This window comes from Urocitellus parryii, chromosome 2 (genome assembly GCF_045843805.1).
Source record: "Urocitellus parryii isolate mUroPar1 chromosome 2, mUroPar1.hap1, whole genome shotgun sequence".
NCBI classification, from domain to species: Eukaryota; Metazoa; Chordata; class Mammalia; order Rodentia; family Sciuridae; genus Urocitellus; species Urocitellus parryii.
In genome coordinates, this window is record NC_135532.1 from 157,058,962 (window position 1) to 157,079,154 (window position 20,193).

The following is a 20,193-nucleotide window of genomic DNA, read 5'->3' on the forward strand; positions in this document are numbered from 1 at the left end:
GACATGTTGTTCTTCCTCACCTCAGGCCCAAAGCAATGAAGGAGGCTGTCAACCATGGGCTAATACCTCTGAATCTATAAGCCAAAATACAACTTTGCTTCTTTAAGTTGTTTTTCTCAGGTATTTTGTCATAGCCACAAAAGCTAACTAACACAAATGAATTGCAGATCTCAATGTGAAAGGCAAAAACAATAAAGCAAGAACAAAACAGGGTAATATCTTCATAATATTGGGATAAGTGAACATTTCTTAAACAAGTTATTAACTGTATTCACCCTTGCAACAGACCACTTTGAGCATATTAAAACTAAGCCAATGTTTTTCATGATACACAAATAAGGGAATGAAATAAGAAGCTAAATAGTTGATATTTGGAATATATATGTATATATATTGCAAATATCTATCTATCTAACAAAGAACTTAGATCCAGAATATTTAAAGAACTTCTATGAATCAAAAGAAAGACTGCAAAAATTAGAATTGGCTATCCAAATGTCAAATAAACATATGAAAAGTATTTCAACCTCATTAGTCAACAGAGAAATGCAAACTAAAATGACAATGAGAGGACTAGGGTTGTGGCTCAGTGGTAGAGTGCTTGCCTTCCATGTGTGAGGCCCTGGGTTTGATTCTCAATACCACATATAAACAAACAAATAAAATAAAGGTATTGTGTCCATCTATAATTAAAAAATATTTTTAAAAATGACAATGAGATATCACCAAACACCTACCCTGATGACTGAAATAAAGACTACTGAATATTGATACAGATCTGAAGCAATTAGAATTTTCATGCACTATTGAGTATAAATTTTTATAATCACTCTCAAAAACTATTTGACAAGGTCTATTTGAGCTGAACATATATGTATATACATCATAAACTAATAATTCTACTCCTAATAAAATTTTCAGTAGAAACGTGTACATGTTTACTAAAAGACAAAAAAATTTCATAGCTGTGTTCTTTATAATAGTCTCAAATTGGTAACAGTTCACACATGCCCAGATGCAACCTGTCCTAGGAAGGAGGAGACCTTGAGTTAGGTAGCTCTCTGCCAATGGAAGGAGAAGATAGCTGGAGGCTGACCACACTTTCCGCAGCTGGGCAGCATGTCCTTGCTTGTAAAGGGATTTGAACAGCATATCTCTGTTTCAACTGCAGTGAAAGAGATTTAGTTATTAAAATTATAATTGTATCTGCAGTGGGAGAGAGGTAGGGGAAATGTGAGCTGCAGACCAAGAGTAATCAGTCTCAATATTTTAATGTGGAATATCAATGTTCCTGTGGTATGTTTAAAAAACCATTCATTGTCAATAATAGAATTTTTTAAAAAAATCTGATGGCAGGAAATTGGATTAAGTGAAATGATGAAGATGGTTTGATAGAAGGATCTGCATATGTCTAAGTTCACTGTAGCAAATATTTCTGGAACAAGTCTATCATACTCTCTGTAAGGACATGGGCAGAGTAAGTCTTTCTCTCTCCTCCACAAAGAACAATCCCTTTGCAATCCCTTTGCCAATGAAAAAACAAAAACCAAAAGCCAAACAAACAAACAAACAAAAAACATTATCTGTATTCTATTTTCACCACTTTGCACAAGGTTTAGAATCTCTTCAATGTATTGTCAGAATTTCTAGTGTAAACAACTGTCTATTATGTATATAATTGTGTGTGAGCACATGTGTGAGAGAAGAAAAATAAAGAGCATCAGACTGTTCACTCAATTAAATAACATTTTTATGATATTGACTTACTTTCTTAATGAAAAATTCCCATCATATTGAAGAATAATTACAGAATGTAGCCTTTCTGAATTTTTAAATGTGACATTTTTCTTCCATTGCCAACAGCTTAGTCTTTTGTGGTACACCCTTGTGTATGAAAACATGATTGTGGTATGAAAACATGATTTTTCTTTTTACGTGTTCAAAGAAATAAACACATACTTAGGAAGAGTTAAGAACATCAGTCCCCAACTCCATCTGCAGTTTTACTTTCTGCAGTTTTAATTACCTATGACCAAATGAGATCTGAAAATATTAAATGGAAAATTCCAGAAATAAACAATTTATAAGTTGTAAATTATGCGCCATTCTGAATAGCATGATGAAATTTCATGTTGTTTGGCTCCATCTCACCTGGTTATGAGTCATCCTTTTGTTCAGTGTAATCACACTGCATATGGTACCCACCCAGTGGTCACTGAGTAGCCTGCTAGTAGTCACTTGGTATCCCTTTTGGTTATCAGATCAACTAAGTATAGCAGTGCTTGTGTTCAAGTAACCTTAGTAGCCTAATGGTACATCATAATGCCTACATCATTCACCTCACTTAATCACATATTGTATCATCTCACATCATCACAAGTGTGAGAACAGTATAGTACAACAAGATATTTTAAGAGAACACATTCATCTTTTATTACCGTGTATGGTTATAATTTATTATAGTTATTTTTATTAACTTTATCATACATATTCATATATAGGTAAAACATAGGATTCAGTACAATCTGCAGTTTTAGGCACCTACTAGGGGTCTGGGGTACATATACTCTGTGGATAAGGGGTGACCACTGTATATACGTGTGGTGTAATGTTGTAGTGTCTTTGTTGTAGAGGGTATGGGAATAATGGTTGTTAGACATATGTGTTTTCTCAGGGAAGTTCCTGCTTTCTAGATATTTCTCTCATTGTAGAGAAAAATTAAACAGTGGCACAGTGGATAAGCAAGGCTATCATAACATTCACTGGGATTCCACACCTGCCTATAATTGAACCGAAACTGGAGAGTCACAATTTCTAAATGTAATTCCTTGTTAGTTAAATAATTACATTTCTAATGTGTGCTGAGAGTATCTTTACCATCTGTTTCTAAAGAGTTTTCATACGTTGACTCAGACTTATTACTGATACTTACTCCACTTACACTAGTTTTATTTGGCCATACAGATATTCCCAGTAAGGGTTTCCAGGCTTTATAAGGAGTTATAGGCCTAGAGAAGAGATTTGGCAAGGCAGATGCTCATACGTCAAATCAGAAATCAAAATTTAATTATTTTGTGGGATGCTGAGTAACCATTGTGGTGATCTGGATCGATGACTTTGACAGTCCCTTCCAACATCAGGTATCTACTAATCACAACTTGGATCTCACACTGATACTCAATATCCCTCCGCCAAGAAAAATGCACAAACAAAAACAATTAACAATCATCTCCTGCATATTTTAAAAAAAAACAATAAATTATTATTTGGGTAAAAGTAAACAGAATCAAATCTAATGGCATAAAAACCGTGGGTACAAAATTTGTTCAAATCTTAAGGAATTTTAAATAAAACTCAGTGATAGAACTACTCTAATATGATTGATTGGAAAAATGAGTCAAGCCAATAAAAAGGACATTTTTGTAGAAAGGCCCATATGACAAATGGTTTCTGCTTCAATTCATATTCTATATTAAGTAATTTAAAGGAAACATTAAATCATACTTTGCAATAATGAAATATTTAGGTAGTCTAGACATTTTAATTATAATCAATAAGTATTAATTCACTGCTCTCAATCACAATGTCTATTTGCAGTGTATCAGCAGTGAGGCATTAGTCACTTCCCTCTGCAGTAGTTACAAAACATGCAGTCTTTATTGGTTATTTCCTTAAAATATGCCACCACTGTTGATGCTCTTTAGTTACAGCTGATGAGAATCTCTAAAGCAAAAATACTTGTTCTCCTATTTTAACTTGTGATAAATGGAACCTTTTCCCCATCTAGTTGAAACATTTATCACACTCAGGGTAAATAGAAAGGAAGGCATCATCAACCATCTTTAAACAAAGAATATCCTGAATGTTCAATAAGACTCTGACAGAAGCGACTAAAAATCTTTCCCAGTTACTTAAGGACGGCTGGATTTTTTTCCAGCCCTTTGCTTCATTTTTACAGTATAATTTTAACCACAGTATTCCTTCCCCAAACCCTGCTATCCATGACCCACATGCAACAAAGTGAAAACAGTTGACCTTGCAAATACTATGTAAGTTCACCAAATAACACACCTTGTTTATAAATAATAATACAAAAGAATATTGTTTTCTGTAGACGCTTTTAAAGAAAGGTTGCTGAAAAGTCCATCAGTGAGTACATTCCCTCATTCTGAGATGACGTGGAAATTGAGTAATCATGCAGGCTGCTCTAAAAATGTATGTGTCTAGTTAATTTAAGCAGTTTATTTTGATAGCAATTCACCTCTCTTTGATTATAGCAGGTGTTTCAAGGATAAATTTGCTGAAAATTGCATTCTGTTTAAACAACAGCAGCATGTACATTTATGGCCTTGCTATATTAAAAAGCATTTATTGTCTGGCAGCAATAGATACAATTACAAACATTTGTGACAGTAATTGGAGCTATTACTCCTGCATGGAGCCTCATGGAGACCAACTTATTGCCACCTGTATTTACATTTGTTACTGGTAATTGCAAAAGCTGTTTTTTTTTTTTTAATTTGGTGCCTTTTTTTCTTTAATAATTTAAAGACTACTTCTTAACAGAAGGTCTGACTACCAGAAAATCTGTAAGAATTATAAAGGTAGTTTCTTCATTATTCAAATAAGAGGCAGAATTCCATTTTTAATAACTATTATATACATAAAATGTATTCCTGTATCCCAGCCCACAGAATATATTACACCTTTTGGCTCATAGATACAATGATCCTATTGATGTATCCTATCTAACAACCAGAGTATAGTCTTAAGACATGCTCTTTAGTCCCAAACAATAACAATTTATAAATCCCTGCAGGTCAGAAATATTTAGAGAAACTAAATTTTATTAACACCTTCTTATACTGCATCCAAATACAGTGATGCTATAGGTCAAAACAAGCTACTCTCTGTACTGCTTTGGAATGAGAAAAATATCCTATCTTGCTTCCAGATATAGATTTGTCTACAATAATGAAAGGAAAAAAGGCCCACTATTATAACTTTCTTCAGGATTTGACTTCCAATTCAAAGAGACTGAGATCTAATATAGCAATTTTGTAGTCCCTCCAGGTTCATTCAAATGGAATTCTACCTGCTGATTAACCAAGGCCTCTCTCCTCCCTCTTAGATTTTAGCTTTCACAGTGACTACAGAGCCCAAGGGCTCAAGACTATTGCAATGATTTCATCCTTAGCACAATGACTCTTCCCAAAAGGTTTCTTGCTGTGAATTACCCAAGGCAACACCTATATAGTTTACTTTGGTTAAAATAAAACTCAATTGCTTGAAGTTGAAATTTAAAGTTTAAGGTTCTTTTTACAACAGGACTCAGAAAATCAGATCATCAAGAATAGGAAAGAATGTAAAAAAGCAGTCCAGTGAATCAAAGGTTTGAAATAATTAGAAATACATGCTGTAATATTTCCAAAGCCTTAAAAATAATCTCTTTATCTAAATTCCTTGTAATGAATCTGAAGATTTACATAATTACTACAGACATTTTGGTGGAATGGAGGGAGAACCTACCAAACTATCTTTTAAAACAACAAAGCAGGAAACATTTAATTATAATTTGGATAAAGTCTACTTAATTCATTAATCAAAATTTTAATTACAATATCTACCGGGCATTAAAGCATGTTAGAACATTTGTTCATTGCATTAAATACCTAATATTAAATCATTACAATGTACAATCTTTTAGAAATAAGTATTGCATAATTTTAAAAAGGGTCTATGTTAAGGGTTAGTTGAAAACTGATTTCACACTTTATAATTTTCCTTACTTCTGAGGATTAGAAATAAATATTATTCATGTTTACTTGGCTTCTATTGTGGTAAGAAACCTGGATTTGAAAAAAATCATTCTATATTAAAGACTAATATGATTGATGATTTTAAGAAGCCATTTCCTTGGTCAAAAAATGAAGTTCAGAGACTAAATATACAAATGGACAACAGACAATAGTAGCCATTATTAAACAAACAAACAAACCAACAGAATTCAGATCCACAATCTCTAGTAACCAGTCCAGGAAGCCAAACTAAAACTTCTGTAGCAATTAGCCTCAAACTTATTCAGTGATGGCCAGCTTCCCCATTTTTGCCCAGCACCCTCTCTAAATTTAGGACCAACATGTTTAGATGAATCCATGCATCTTCCCCTAACCAATCAATCACATAAAAAGGTCTATGTTGGCTTAACCCACCTCTAGATTTCTGGACATGTCTGAACATATATGAAGGCTTCCCCTCTTTGTTTTGCTAAAAAGTCTTTTAAGTTCCCTTGTACTTGACTTTGACTCTCTGCCAAATACAAGTGATGGTTGGCTGATGCCCTTGCTATAGCAAGTTCTAAATAAATAGCCTCTGCATGTTCTCATTTGAAATAAGTCTCCATTTATTTCAATAAAGTCAAATAAAGGTTTACTTTTCATAGTTAAAACTCAAGACAAAAGATACATTTCCTCAAGAAACAGTATTATTTAGAGACTCAACATTAGTTAATAATATAAAAAGTAAAAATCTATATGGGTATTCATCCACATCTATTTCTGAAGAAATATGGGACATGTAGAATTCTTTGGTACCTCAGCTTCAACTACTGTTACATTCAAATCAATGACTGTCAACTGATTCACTTAAAAACTTAAAAAATACATATGTTATCATTATGGAATTCAACATTTTTCAGTTTTGTAGGAAACTTTATCCTTCCAGAATTCTCATAAAGTACCCTGCAAGAGCCTCTCACACAAACTGAAAAAAGGTTAGCAGCTTCAACCTACAGGTTGGTCTGATTATAAACTCTTGCAGCAATGAGTAAGCATAGAAGATTTCTAAATTTAGCTTTCTAATTACTCTTCATTTCTGTTTCCTACCTTCCATGCTTTGTCTTTGAATGGGCCTTTCAACTTTAATAACCACTTGTTTCTCTAACATGACTCATTGGCATGATCCATTTCATACTATTGATCTATACTGTCAGATCTTATGGTCCCTATGCTAACCTACACTCTAACCTCTAGTTCTTGTATTACTCTGCTCTGTTATTTTTCCTCCCAGATTCTAGTCCTCCTGGTTTGACTCTAATCTGCTAAGCGTGGCAGGCCTGACACTCAGCTGGATATTAACAGTAACCTTCAGGAACTACAGACAGCCATTAAAGTTATTGTTTTTAATTTTTAACAATGTGTAAAAATGCTCATGATACATCACATTTTTAAAAAGAGATATAATTGTAATTATATAAATAAAAGCACACTGAAATGGTGACCAACATATAATAAGTTATTCTTTTGACACCATTCTAAGTGCTTTAGAATGTTCATTAATTTTATCTTTTAATAACTCATTGAGGGAGATGATGTAATAAATTCAATTTTACAGATGAAGACACTGAGGTACAAAGTGGTTGAGTAACTTGCCTGCAGGGTCCAACAGTGCTGAACTAGAATATTTACTCAAGCAACCTGGGTTCAGAACTTGTGCTTTTAACCATATACTATATTGTCACTAACTGAATAGGCAAAAGCTCAAATACCATATCACTTACAAAGGCCAGGCAATCAGAGCTTGGCACATAGACCACACTTACTAAATGACAGTTATTACTATCTGTTATCATATTACATGTACATTTACTAGGGAAAAAATGAGAAAGATTTACCAAAGTGATAGTTACATGAATCCGATTATGACCCATTATAAAGATATAAGCTGAGGCTTATAAAAAATATTCCTTAAGTGATGAAAGCATTACTATAGAAATTTTGTAAATTCTTCCTGAATATAGGCACCAAATACAAAAGGGCTATAATAGAACACAATAATAATATAATGATAATTTATTAGATATTAACTATGAGTCAGACTGTCCTCAATGCTTTATGTCTTTGTGAGGTAATATGATTAGTTCTATTTTACAAATGAGGAAAAGGATGAACAGAGAGGTAAAATAGCTTGCATTAGGTCACATGGTAAATAAGTAGCATAAATATGATCTCCAGGGGCCAAGGGAAGGTATATGAGATAAGTTAATCTGTGGGTCTTCATAGCTACCACTATTCCACTAAGGTTTTGAAACTTTGTCTCAATAAATCAGGAACTGAGACTAGACTACATGGGTGATCTTTAGATCTTAATTCATAGCACACTACCTGCCCTCTTCCTCTTTGAAACAGTGCTTCCATATTATTTTTATAATTAAAAACAAAATTATATTTAAAAAGGCTCAGAAATTAGAATAATTCTTAATTAGTTAAAGATCTAAGTCTAGTCTGATTATTAATACTCTAATATAGTTTTAAGTCCAGCAGGGCAGTTGTGCAACATATATGGGTACCACTCTATCAGGTCTCATAAAGATTAACAAAAAAGAGAAAGATAAAAATTCAATAGAAAAGAAAAGGGTGAGAAAAATAATGAGGAAAAAAGTAAGGAGGAGATGGGACAAAAAAATTACAAAATGTAGGCACAGGATACCAAAAATACTCTTAAATAAATTTAGGTGGCACCAATGTGTACTCTGGTTTCAGTAACCTCAGACCAAAGAATAAACTCCTGAGCCTTACCCATTTGGTCATAACTGAAGCATTACCACAGTGGCATATCCTAGAATTTGGCTAAAATTACTGACCTTCTTGAAGAACATCTAACTATGTCTTTAAACACATGATTCCTACATGGAGCAGACCTGAGTTGGTATCTGGGTATGCAGCTATCCTAGAGTAATCATTAGGAGCTATAAGCAATGCTAATAAGAGAACTATGAACACAACCCATTACAACTGATATAGTTATAAAAATTAATTATCTTCAGTTGTGCAGCATATTTGGTTTTTTTTTGGCAACATATTCATTTTCCTAATTCTACTTTGTTTAAGCTAATATTAAAATTACTTTGCTATCTTTGAAAACTGGCAATAGTAACATGTAGTATCAGACAACAGGGATAAGTTACTTTGCAAAAAATCAACTGATTGCAATATTATGGAGAGTACACAAAATAAAATATTGCTGTATGATACAATTTCATCCAAGTATATATATTATAATGTGTAAAAACAAAAGAGAAAATTTTCTTCTCTTTTCTTTTGTAATTCCCAACCACAAAGCAGAGAGATAAACAGCCTGTGGGAATAAAAAAGAAAAATAAATATTTGACTCAGTGTCAAATAAATTTGGGACTCATTTACCATGAATGCAAGGCTATTTTAAAGAAGTTTCTAATGGATTTAAATAATAAGTTCTTTATTACTTATCTCCTATATCTTTAAGTTATTTAAAAATTAATCCAATGATTACCAGTAAAACACATTGATCCCAAAATAATTAATTTCTTTTTTTCCAATCAAATACAAAGTAGATATATATAAATGTCTTAAATAGCCTGGTGTTGAGTGAATGGTTATTAGTATGTTGGCCAAAATTAAAGGAGAGATGGTGGTTTTGATAGTCAGAAGTTGAGGAAGGAAGGGATCTATTACGACGTTAGAGTCAACTTCTTCTGATGAAGGAAGATAATGAGTCTCTGTGAAGAAACCTCATGTGTGACCAGATTATTTTATTTTTATTTATTAGAAATGAGAAACATTTCTCTATTAATTAGCCTCTTATTTTCTCAAACCAATGTATAATTTTATTTTTCTTAAGTCAGTTGAATAAAGAATTGACCATAAATCTGCATTTCCCCTTGAGTACCTCTGAAAGGCTTGGAGAAAAAGAGTTTATGAAATACTAGACATAAAGACCAAATGATCTAGAGAAGAATTCTGAAATAAAGCAAATTAGGTATGACTTTAGGCTAGTATGTTTTATGATAAAAATTGAAATTCAAAATAATATTCACATATTCTAAAACAAATTTAAATAAGTTCATCTGATAATTTGGAATGTTGTCTATAAACCTGATGCATAAATAATTTGACATAGTATATCGTTGTAGGAGTAATGCTGATACTATGACATGAGAATAGGTTCCAATTATTAAGTAGCCAATTCTTCCCTAAATTAGGAGAACAAGATTCTCCACAAACCCATGATTTTTGTTATTGCATTACCATCTATTATAGAATTTGACCCACACTTAGTTTTGTAAAACAGTATGTTGTTAGCAATTACATTTATATTCTTTCTTTCTTTATTATTTCTATTATGTGAAATTCAATGACTTTGCTAAAAAAACAAACCCTATTAAGTTCTAAATGAGATGTTTGCCTTCAAGAGTTTATTTAGCTTGAAAGCAAACAAATTAGACTTACTTCCTTCTGGGATTAAACTGTACTTGAGAGTTCCGAACTACACAATTATTTTAACATGTTACTCTAACTAGAATCACAATAATAGTGATTTTTAATTTTATGAAGTGAATTTGTTCTGACAAAGCCAAAGAATTAGAAATTACATTTCGCAAAAAAGAATCACATTTAGTTTTTACAAACTAATATTTCTAGCAGAGATCTAATCAGTGAAGAAATTCTTATTAATATGTATTTACATATGAGAGATAGGCAAACAAAGAATTCACCTCTAATATAGTGTTACTCAGCTTTTCATCTCTGTGACAAATACTTGAGAAAAACAACGTAGGGGAGGAAAGATTTATTTTGGCTCTTGGTTTCAGAGGTTTCAGTCCACAGTTGGTTGGCTCCAAGGTGAAACATCATAGTGGAAAGGCATGTCAGAAGAAAGCTGCTCAACTCATGACAACTGGGAAGCAGAGAGAGGAGAGCACAGCAGAAAGGACCAGGGACAAAATATAGTCCCCAAGGGCACAACCCCAGTTAATTACTTGCTATAGTTACCTACCTGCCTATAGTTTCTACTACCCCCCAGTAGTCCAGTCAGGGTATTAAACCATCAAGTAGATTAATCCACTGATGATGATGTTAGAGCCCTCATGATGGAATCATTTCCTAAAAGCCCTATCTCTGAACATTGCTGCACTGTGGACCAAGCATTCAGTACACAAGCTTTTGGGGGATACTCCAGATTCAAAACATAATAAATAGAGTCAAATAATAGCCGTCCTCTATATAAGTTTGGGTAAATATATGGCAAATATATGGCAATGTAAGGGTGCAGAATTTGTCTGCTTATCTTGGATAGAGTTTATCCCACAGCTTTCACAGTAAGAACTCTCATCTTCATCTTATTCTTAGTCTGTCATAGGAGTCTAGGCTACTTTTTGTCTGATATATTCTAAGAATGAATTAGCTTCTAAGACACTCCGAAAATAGCAATCTTTGTAGGCTTCTACTTTGGGGCAGATATAGGACCACAAAGTGATAAGTAATAAGCTTCCTTAGAACCTTGTTCCATAGTCCTAAGGGTTTATATCCAGTCTTCAAGGATGAAAATCTCCTTAGTTTCTTTACCTAGATGTCTCTTTAGCCCCATCTGTAGAGATTATTATACTGCTAATGAGAATAGCATTGTCTAGTTACTTATTTGCTGGTTCTGAAGACATTATTTACAAAAGTGTAGATAAAAAAAGAAACAGAAACTTTTACAGTATCTAGCTCATTTGGTCTAATCCCTAAATCTTATTATCTATGATTTCTTGATTATTTAAATATTTAACTTTTAAACATATGAACCAAATAGATTTACTAAGGCAACACCCAAGGTTGCCTTTAGCTTTGCCATTCAGTAAAATCCAAAACCATCTTCTAAGCCCAATTAGTTGGTATAATCATACAATTTCTATTCACCTCAATATAATTTCCAAGAAAACACATTGAAATATATTTTAAAAATACCCGCTCACTACTCCAGTGAAATATGATGTGTTCCAAATCATTCTTTCAAAGATCTATTTTTTGCTCTTTGGATCATAACATATTATTTATTCATTCAATAATTTGTTAAATAACCTATTATGACAAAATGTTGGAACTGAATCCTACTACCTTTCTCCATCTTGTATAATTTGGAGTACTCCCACCCTGAAATTGAATTACAGAATTTTTTTTGAACAAAATGTGTTCTCTCTTTGATACCTTATTGTCAGTCCTAATTGTGACTTTCAGTTGTGGTAGTACACGTTCAACTTCTAGACCCCATTCTGCAGCATCTGTTGTGGATTCCAAAATATCTTCTTGTTTGGCAGACTCGTTCATGTCCTAAGAAAGGAAAGATATCACAAGATTGAGAGTTTATAAAAAGAAATGGTAAAAATCTCACATTTTAGCAGCATTGCACAATTTAAATTGAGGCTGGTAGTGTTAAAATTATAGTGGCAATAGAAATTCCTTTCTGTGTTCCTACCCAAGTTGAAAGAAAATAATTCAATAACCTGGTAGAATGGCAAAATAAGCATTAAAAAGAGCAAATACATGATATATCTGTTTTATAAAGGACAATGTCTTTGAGATATCAGACTGAACTCAATGAGAATATTATCAAATGGACAAGCCATTTATGTATGTTAACTGGCAACAGTAGAAAAATACAAATACTCATGTTTGGTAAGAAAATATTATTTAGTTTAATTTTACTATGTATAAACAGAAATCCAAAAGCTGAAAAACAAAACAAAAAAGATCAAAATGCCAAAAGCAAAGAGCTTTTAAAGTGATATTTTGGTTAGGTCAAAGTATGATGTAGATTTAAAATGTGATTTAATATAGACATATTTAAACTCAAACAGGATAGGGACCAAATATCTACATTTGATTTCTGCACCTGAGTAATAAAATCAATTCATGACTGTTTTTGAAACACAAAAGGAAAACATTCTCCCCAGCTTTTCACATTTCAGCACTAAATATGTATGGACTTAAAAATGCAGAGAATATACAAATTAATGATTTAAAGGTAAAGCCTAAGGCAATAATTTTGGTAGCAATTTTTCCCTTTAAATTCCCTCGATAAATTATACGCAAATCTACAGAAAAATATATAAATATTTATATAGAGATCCAAGTGACATAAACAGCCAAATACAATGCATGAACCGTACAGGAATTGTAATTTAAATGAATAATCTGTAAAAAAGATATTTTTGAGGCTGGTATGGAAATTTGAATACAGAAGACTATTGGATGATATTAAAAAATTATTGTTTTATAAGTACAATACAGAATGGTGGTCATGTTAAGAGAATCCTTATATGCTAGAAATAAATGCTGAGTTTATAGATGAACTGACATGATATCTGAAATTTAAAATTCTATGGAGCAAAGAAAACATAATTGACAAAATATTAATAATTGTTGAAACCAGGAAATGGTACATAGGATTCTTGTGTTATGTTTGAAATGTTCCCTAATACAAAATTCAAAAATAAGACTATGTTGGCGGGCACCGTGGCGCGTGCCTGTAACCCCAGTGGCTCAGGAGGCTGAGACAGGAGGATAGCGAGTTCAAAGCCAGTCTCAGCAATGTTGAGGTACTAAGCAATTCAGTGAGACCCTGTCTCTAAATAAAATACAAAATAGGGCTGGGGATGTAGCTCAGTGGCCAAGTGCCCCGTATCCAAAAATAAATACATAAATAAATGAATGAATAAATAAGATTATGTCAACATAAAAGACTACGCAAGCATTATAGTGAAATCACATTCTCAATGTGAATTCATGTCTCTAAAAGACAATAAAGACAATTGTTAAATGAGCTAGCTTAGATTAGTCTTTCAACTCAATCTAAAACTAAGTAGATTACTTTTGGGGGGGATTTTTTTTGTGTGTGTGTGGAAGCCTGAGGGTTTTAGTGACTCTAAACTCACTTCTAGGTCTCTGTTTTACTGCTGACATAAGACAGACTCTCCTACCTCCCAGTTCATATCAGCAAGCCCTGAATAGACCCACAGCCTTAAATTTTGTTCAGAAATTCAAGGGACTGTAGTTTTTAACCTTACTATTTGAGAATGGATAACTAATATGATATGCTTTTATACTTTATAATTTGTGGTCTGAATTTAGAAAATCCTGAAGAATTAAAAAAGTAGGCATTAATCTTAGGAAAGTATGGAAAATCTCAGTGAAAAAGCTCAAAAGATTCTATTTAGACATTAAAGTGCTCATTTAAATACAGAAACACTGAATTATTTTTGAGTACTTAATAGAATGCTGTATATATCTACATAAATTGAATCCAGGGTAGCACAAAAGCACCCCAGTTTGGGGGACAGTAGTGGGGGCTGCAGCATTCACAAAGTAGAATGTTTAGTTCTGTAAGAGTATTGTGATGGCAGAAAGGGAGAGAGAGATTGGGTTTTCCTGTTGAAATCTAAAACAATGGGAAAGGTTCTCTGTCATGTACATACACATTGGCATATGCATATGGTTGAAAAAGCCAGGAATACACACTCACTTGCACATCTGGGTACCTGTCCTGGGCTACAGGAAACCCAAATCTGACTAGTTCAGTTTCTATACCAAATAGAGTATGCTAATTGGGATGGTGGATGTGTGGATGAGGATGTGTGCATTGCCAGTAAAGTGTGAATATGTGAGCCCTGACATTTGGGCCATATATGTACAAAGGTTTGATCCTGCCAGGATTATGGGCCCCCAAATCCCAGTGCTGCAGGGCCAGGCTGAATGAAGCAAGAAGGCATTTTCTCTGAGCAGAAGTTTCACAGGATTCTTAAAAGAATGTAGACACTCACTCTGTTCACTGATTTAAAAATAAGTTTGATTTATACAGCTACCATTTATGTGAATTGAAACTAGATGTCTTTGATGAAATCCCAGAGCTAGAGCTGTCCAACACCATCCCCTCATTTCCATTCCTCCTTATTCCCCTTCTTACAAGAGGTTAAAGTCCAGAAACACGAACAAGGCCAGAAGGGACACATATCCACAGTCCTGTTTTATTCAGGCCTAGTTGTAGGACTGTTCCAGTTGTGAATAATATACTAAAAATATTTTGCTCGAGAAAGGGCATGTTTCTATAATTTTCATGAAGGCAAATGTGTTTATAGTGACCCTGTTTGAGTAAGACTTAGAATTTGAGTTAGTAGAGCACATGATGATTAAATACTGCATTAGGATATCCCAGTGCTGGGCTATTTAGTAAGTTTCATTTACCCTTATTATTTGGTTCTCTTTAGCAATGTTTTACTGATTCCTACTCCCAATGTCCTAAAATGATTTAAGCTCAAAAGGTTTCACTCAGTTGTGAGCAATATTTAATATACTGAGGGAAATGTCCTGGTTGCTAAATGAATGGCAAAAAGATAACATTTAGTTTGGTGTAGAACACCATTAATTTATTCAAATTTCACAGTCTCTTTCCTCAGAGTTTCTTTTATTTTCTTTTTTTTTTTTCTTGGCAGTACTGGGGATTGAACCCAGGGCCTATGCATATGCTAGACAAGTGTCCTAATCTCTGAGCTACATCTACAGCCCCTTACTCAAAATTTCTTAATGCCTATTAACTGGATGAATCAACTAAGCAAGTTCAACATATGAAGTATAAATCATTTTAAAACTCCATTGTGCCTTGGTTATACTACTTTGAGAAAATCTTTTCATTTGTTTCTCAGTTTAACAAATGGTATTTTATATGGAGCTATTAGTAAGAGAAACAAACTGCTGTTTTCATTTAATCAAAATTTTATATCATCCTGACAAAGTCCCTTTCTGAGACAACATTAACTAAGATCAAGCACAGCTCTTAGGAAACTGCATTTTCCATATTCTGTGGCTGAAGAGACAATTAAAAGCTCAATAAGACACAAGGTATCTAGTAGTCTCATTCACAATTAATTAATTGAACCAATAAGCCATTTGTTTACCTCCTACAACATTCAAGTTAAGAATCCAGGTACTATGCTTGGTTTGGAAAGATAAAAGGATTTAACCCCTGCCTACAAGAGTTTATGGCCTATTAGGAAGACTTTGAGGTCAGTTAATGGAATAAAATTTGGTCTTAGGTAAAAGAAGAAACTGGTGAGATGAAACTGATTCTAAACTGTCAAAGGAAGAATTGAAGATAATAGTCTAAACCATCTCATAAAGTAACCTTGGGCTCAAATAGTAGGGCACAGCATCAAAGTTCAAAGATCAAACATGCAATGTTAACAGCCAGCTCAGAATCTTGTTCCCATAGGTAATCTCTTCTTCTCCCAAGTAACATTAGTAGGATGCTGAAGGATCTAAAGAAAGACTATATTCTCTCTCTTTGTTGGTGTGTGGACATGTATATTCTGTAAGTAGATATATGCATTCACTAGGGCCTTGAAAGCCTGACCAAAATTTTGTTGTTTTGTAATTTGTGTAAATGACAGAGAAAAGCTTTAAAAATTATCAAATTCAGAATGACCTGATAAAAGCCACATTTTGACAAGTTAGATATAACAGTAGGGTAAAAATACCTGGGTAAATGGTGGGGATGGGGAGGATGAGGATAAAAGACCATTTTAGGACATTACTGTTATATAGTCCAGAAAGGCGATGATGAGAACCTTGTCGTGATAGATAGAAGAAGGGATAAATATGAGAGATATTTCAAAAGGCAGCATCCACAGGTCTTTTGACCACCTAGATGTCCTGGATGAAAATCAGTCAGTCAGATATTCAAAGCACTAACACTGCCAGGGCTGGGTCATGGGTGGTGATGAGGTATAGGGGTGGGTAGATTTAAATGATAGAAGTCTAAAAACATGTACATATTCTGGGTACCATCTAATACACAGAATTATGCAATGAATATCTGCTGCTAATGTTGATTCAGGAAATGTAACCTATCCATTTATAGAATGATACCTGAAAAAAAAAAAACTTTGTTATTTTTCCTCAGATTCCCTTAGTCATTTCTGTAGGAGAGAATTTTTATGACAGAAAATTTGGTCTAGTGGGCCTTCAGTGATAATCCATGTGATAGATTATGAAAATAAAATCATGACATCACCAGAGCTTCATAACTTACATTGAAATCCAAGTTCTCTTGATAACTTGTATCCTATGTAAGCTTCTTAGTCAAAAATACTCATGGCAATCTAAGGGCTTATTTGTATTGAAGATTAAGGCTTTTTCTATTCTCCTACTGCACATAAGAATGTTGGTAACTAATTCTGTCTCTAGGAAAGGTGAAAAAATATCCAAAATAAGAAATGTACCAGGTGCAAACTCTATGCCAGCATCATGCCAGGTGCTACCCACAAGTTAGGTGATATTAATCACAAAGCAAGCCTGGAAAGAACTGTATCATGTTATGGATAAAAAAGCAGTCACAGAGAGATTAATTAACTTGCTATAGTCATGTGGCTAGTGCCATAATCAGGATTTTATCTAAGATTATTTTGACCATAGCATCTACCTTGAAGGCCTGAATTTGTATCTGGAAGAGATTTTGAGGAATCTTTGCTTCCTACTCCTTGCTAAACCCACAATGAATCTCTTGAAATTCAAGTATGGGTTCAAAAGCTGCACTAAAGATCAAGCAGAATCCTGTCTTTTACATCCAGCAAGATCTGTTGTTTGAGCCTCTTCTGAGCAGTGAGAAGCAGAGTTTTCTTCTGTAACTCACATTTCCTACACACCTCCAGAGGTAAAACCAAGGGGTGGTGCAGGTTAGTTACCAGAGAAATAAAAGCATTACTCAGTCATAATGTGTTCTACTACTCAAAATGATAACCCATGTGACAGATTATGAAATCTTGACAGAATCATTTCTCCTGTGAAAAACCAACTATAGACTTATCTCACAACACAGATAGGAGGCCTACGACTCAAATGTTTCAGGAAAGAAGAAGAAAAAATATTTTTCTCAATCAAAATCCGTGGTAATTAATTGGGCAAGCTATGTTGTAAAACAGCATCCCCCCATATAATTGAGAAAGGACATTTTGTCCAGAAGGAGGTCATATTTAAAATGTAGAAAATTTTAATAATTTAAGATATTAACCCCAGCAGATCAATCTTCTTCCCTTCTTTTATTACAAAATTGCAGACTTGCATAGATGATACTCTAAAACTGAATTGACGTTTTTATTCTAAGACCATACTTTTATTTCCTTTCAGCTTTTGCTTTTTAAGCTAAAAAGTCTCTCATTCTTGGTACAATGAGTTTTTGCTAAATAATTAAAAACCAATTGTGTTTAAACCTTTTGAGATACATGGTTTTGTGCTGTATAACTCAGGATTTGGTTTCTCAAACCTCAAATTTAGCATCTCAAGAAAGAATAGTATCTATGGCATGTTTGAAAAAAATGTTTTGAAATGAAGTGATGGGCATTTAAAAATAGAATTCAGGGAATACACAGCCCCCTCTCATCTTTTCTTCCAGGGGGAGGAGAATGACACCTCTGAGTTATACTGCCAGAACACTGTTGCTGTGATTCTGTTGAGTTTCACAATGGACGGCGGGGCTACCAAGACCACTCACAATGCAGCACAGGCACCAGGAATGTGCAGTTTCCCCAGCTGACATACTTGACTTAGAAATGACCAACATACTTTGCTAACATTCTGCCACCAGAGCCTCCCTTCCCTGCTCCCACCTCCCACAGCTCTGAACATTTTACTATCCTTATAATCATCACTGGTCCTGCCCAATTGTTAAAACTGTAATTCATCACCTGGGTCTTCCCTCTAGTCACTCTGAGTGACTTGGGCTAAATTTCAAATTTCTATACCAGGAATTAGAGGGATTTAGAGAATGTGGAACTTTGTGGGCTAGCCTTGAAGCCCAATAATCATTCATCAGGTTATCCTATAAAAGATTATCTCAAAATTCAATTAACCTACAGATATTATTTTGGAAAATGACACAAATTCTCATTCCTTGCAGTTGTTTCCTGAAAAGTATTATGTTTGGCAAAATTATAATTGGGGTAAGAAAATTATAGGGGAATATTATACAACAACAATGGCTTTAAATACATGAATGAATTAATATTAAATACATAAATATTAAATGTTAAATATATATTTGAAATCTCAAAGTAGATGAATATTCTAGAAAGCACCTACCTCTAAAACAAACCAATTTCATCACTGTAAGCTTTCATCATTAATAGGAGGAAACTTTTCTTTTCTCAGAGCTCATAAAACACTACTTCTGTGTCATGATGTTAGGCAATCCATTAAAAGTTCAGTCAATGGGCAGACAGTATCTCTTTACAAGTTCTTCAAATTATTAGCTACAGGCTTTATGTTGTGGTATTAAATAATATAGGTCACCAAGTCCTCTTTGGAGGAAGAACTTGCTGCACAACTGTGGGGAATGTGGCTCTATCTCACCTTCAGGGCCATCTAAACTGGGAGTAGGTGCTTCCCCTGGTAGCCTGCCCTCAGGGACTAAGTCAAACAGGCAAAATCTGCTCCACAGTTCCTGGCCAGATTGGCTAAGTCTTTGTCAGATCTGCATCAAAGCTAGACTTCTTCCTCTGCCCACTCCTACTTTCTGTCCTATTCCTTTCACAGATTATATTTCTAATAAACATTTGGCACCCTGTCAAATGTTTATTAAACTGTGTCTGCTTCCAGAGAACACAACCTGCAATGTGTCTTTTTCATTTGCATTTTTCTCTTGTTTCAGTTTACCACATCTTGCCTACTCCCAACTCCTACTTGTGGGTACACTTTACAGGGGTTAGACTTCACTTTATATATCAAAAGGAACAAGTATATTTACATTTCTCTCTGCATATCCTACAAGGTTCATAGAAGAGGAAATAATTATTGTTGAAATTTTCTTTACTCTATGAAGATTAAATGATTCATTGCCAATAAAATTACAATATAAAATAGCATACAAGCATGCATTAATTCAATGTTATTGGCCACTGAGTAACTGCTACACACCACACACAGGTGGAAAAAAACAGTGAAAAAGCTTCTGCTTTAGAGGAATTTGCATTCTAGCAATTGAGACACAATGAACAGATCAGGAATTGATATATTGCAATGCAATGCCAAGGTCTGTTAAGTAAAGCAGGTGAGAGGATAGTGAATGACTATAGAGTCATCTATTATTTTAAAGGCACAAATGTGGAAGAACTGCTGCAATCCACACACTGCTTGGTTTGCACTATCACACATTTAATAGATTTAGTTTCCTTGATAGTATCATTCTTGAACTAGTGAAGAATTCTTCATGTTGGATTTTACTAAAATGATATTTCTTCTGCATTGTGAGTCTACCTGCTGCATGAAATACAAAATCTTAAAATTTATGTTACTAACCTATATAGAAATTCTGTCTTGGGGAAAGAGCAGCCTGAGCCATCATAAGATG

At 33.8% G+C, this 20,193-nt stretch overlaps 1 protein-coding gene across 1 annotated transcript in view; it reads right to left on the reverse strand.

The window, feature by feature from the left end:
- Positions 1–20,193, reverse strand: part of Ift57 (intraflagellar transport 57) — a 62,158-nt gene that overhangs the window by 19,114 nt on the left and 22,851 nt on the right. Inside the window, exon 6 of the mRNA XM_026396198.2 lies at positions 12,006–12,128. Within this exon, the coding sequence (XP_026251983.1) occupies positions 12,006–12,128 (123 nt within the window). The remainder of the gene's footprint in view (positions 1–12,005; positions 12,129–20,193) is intronic.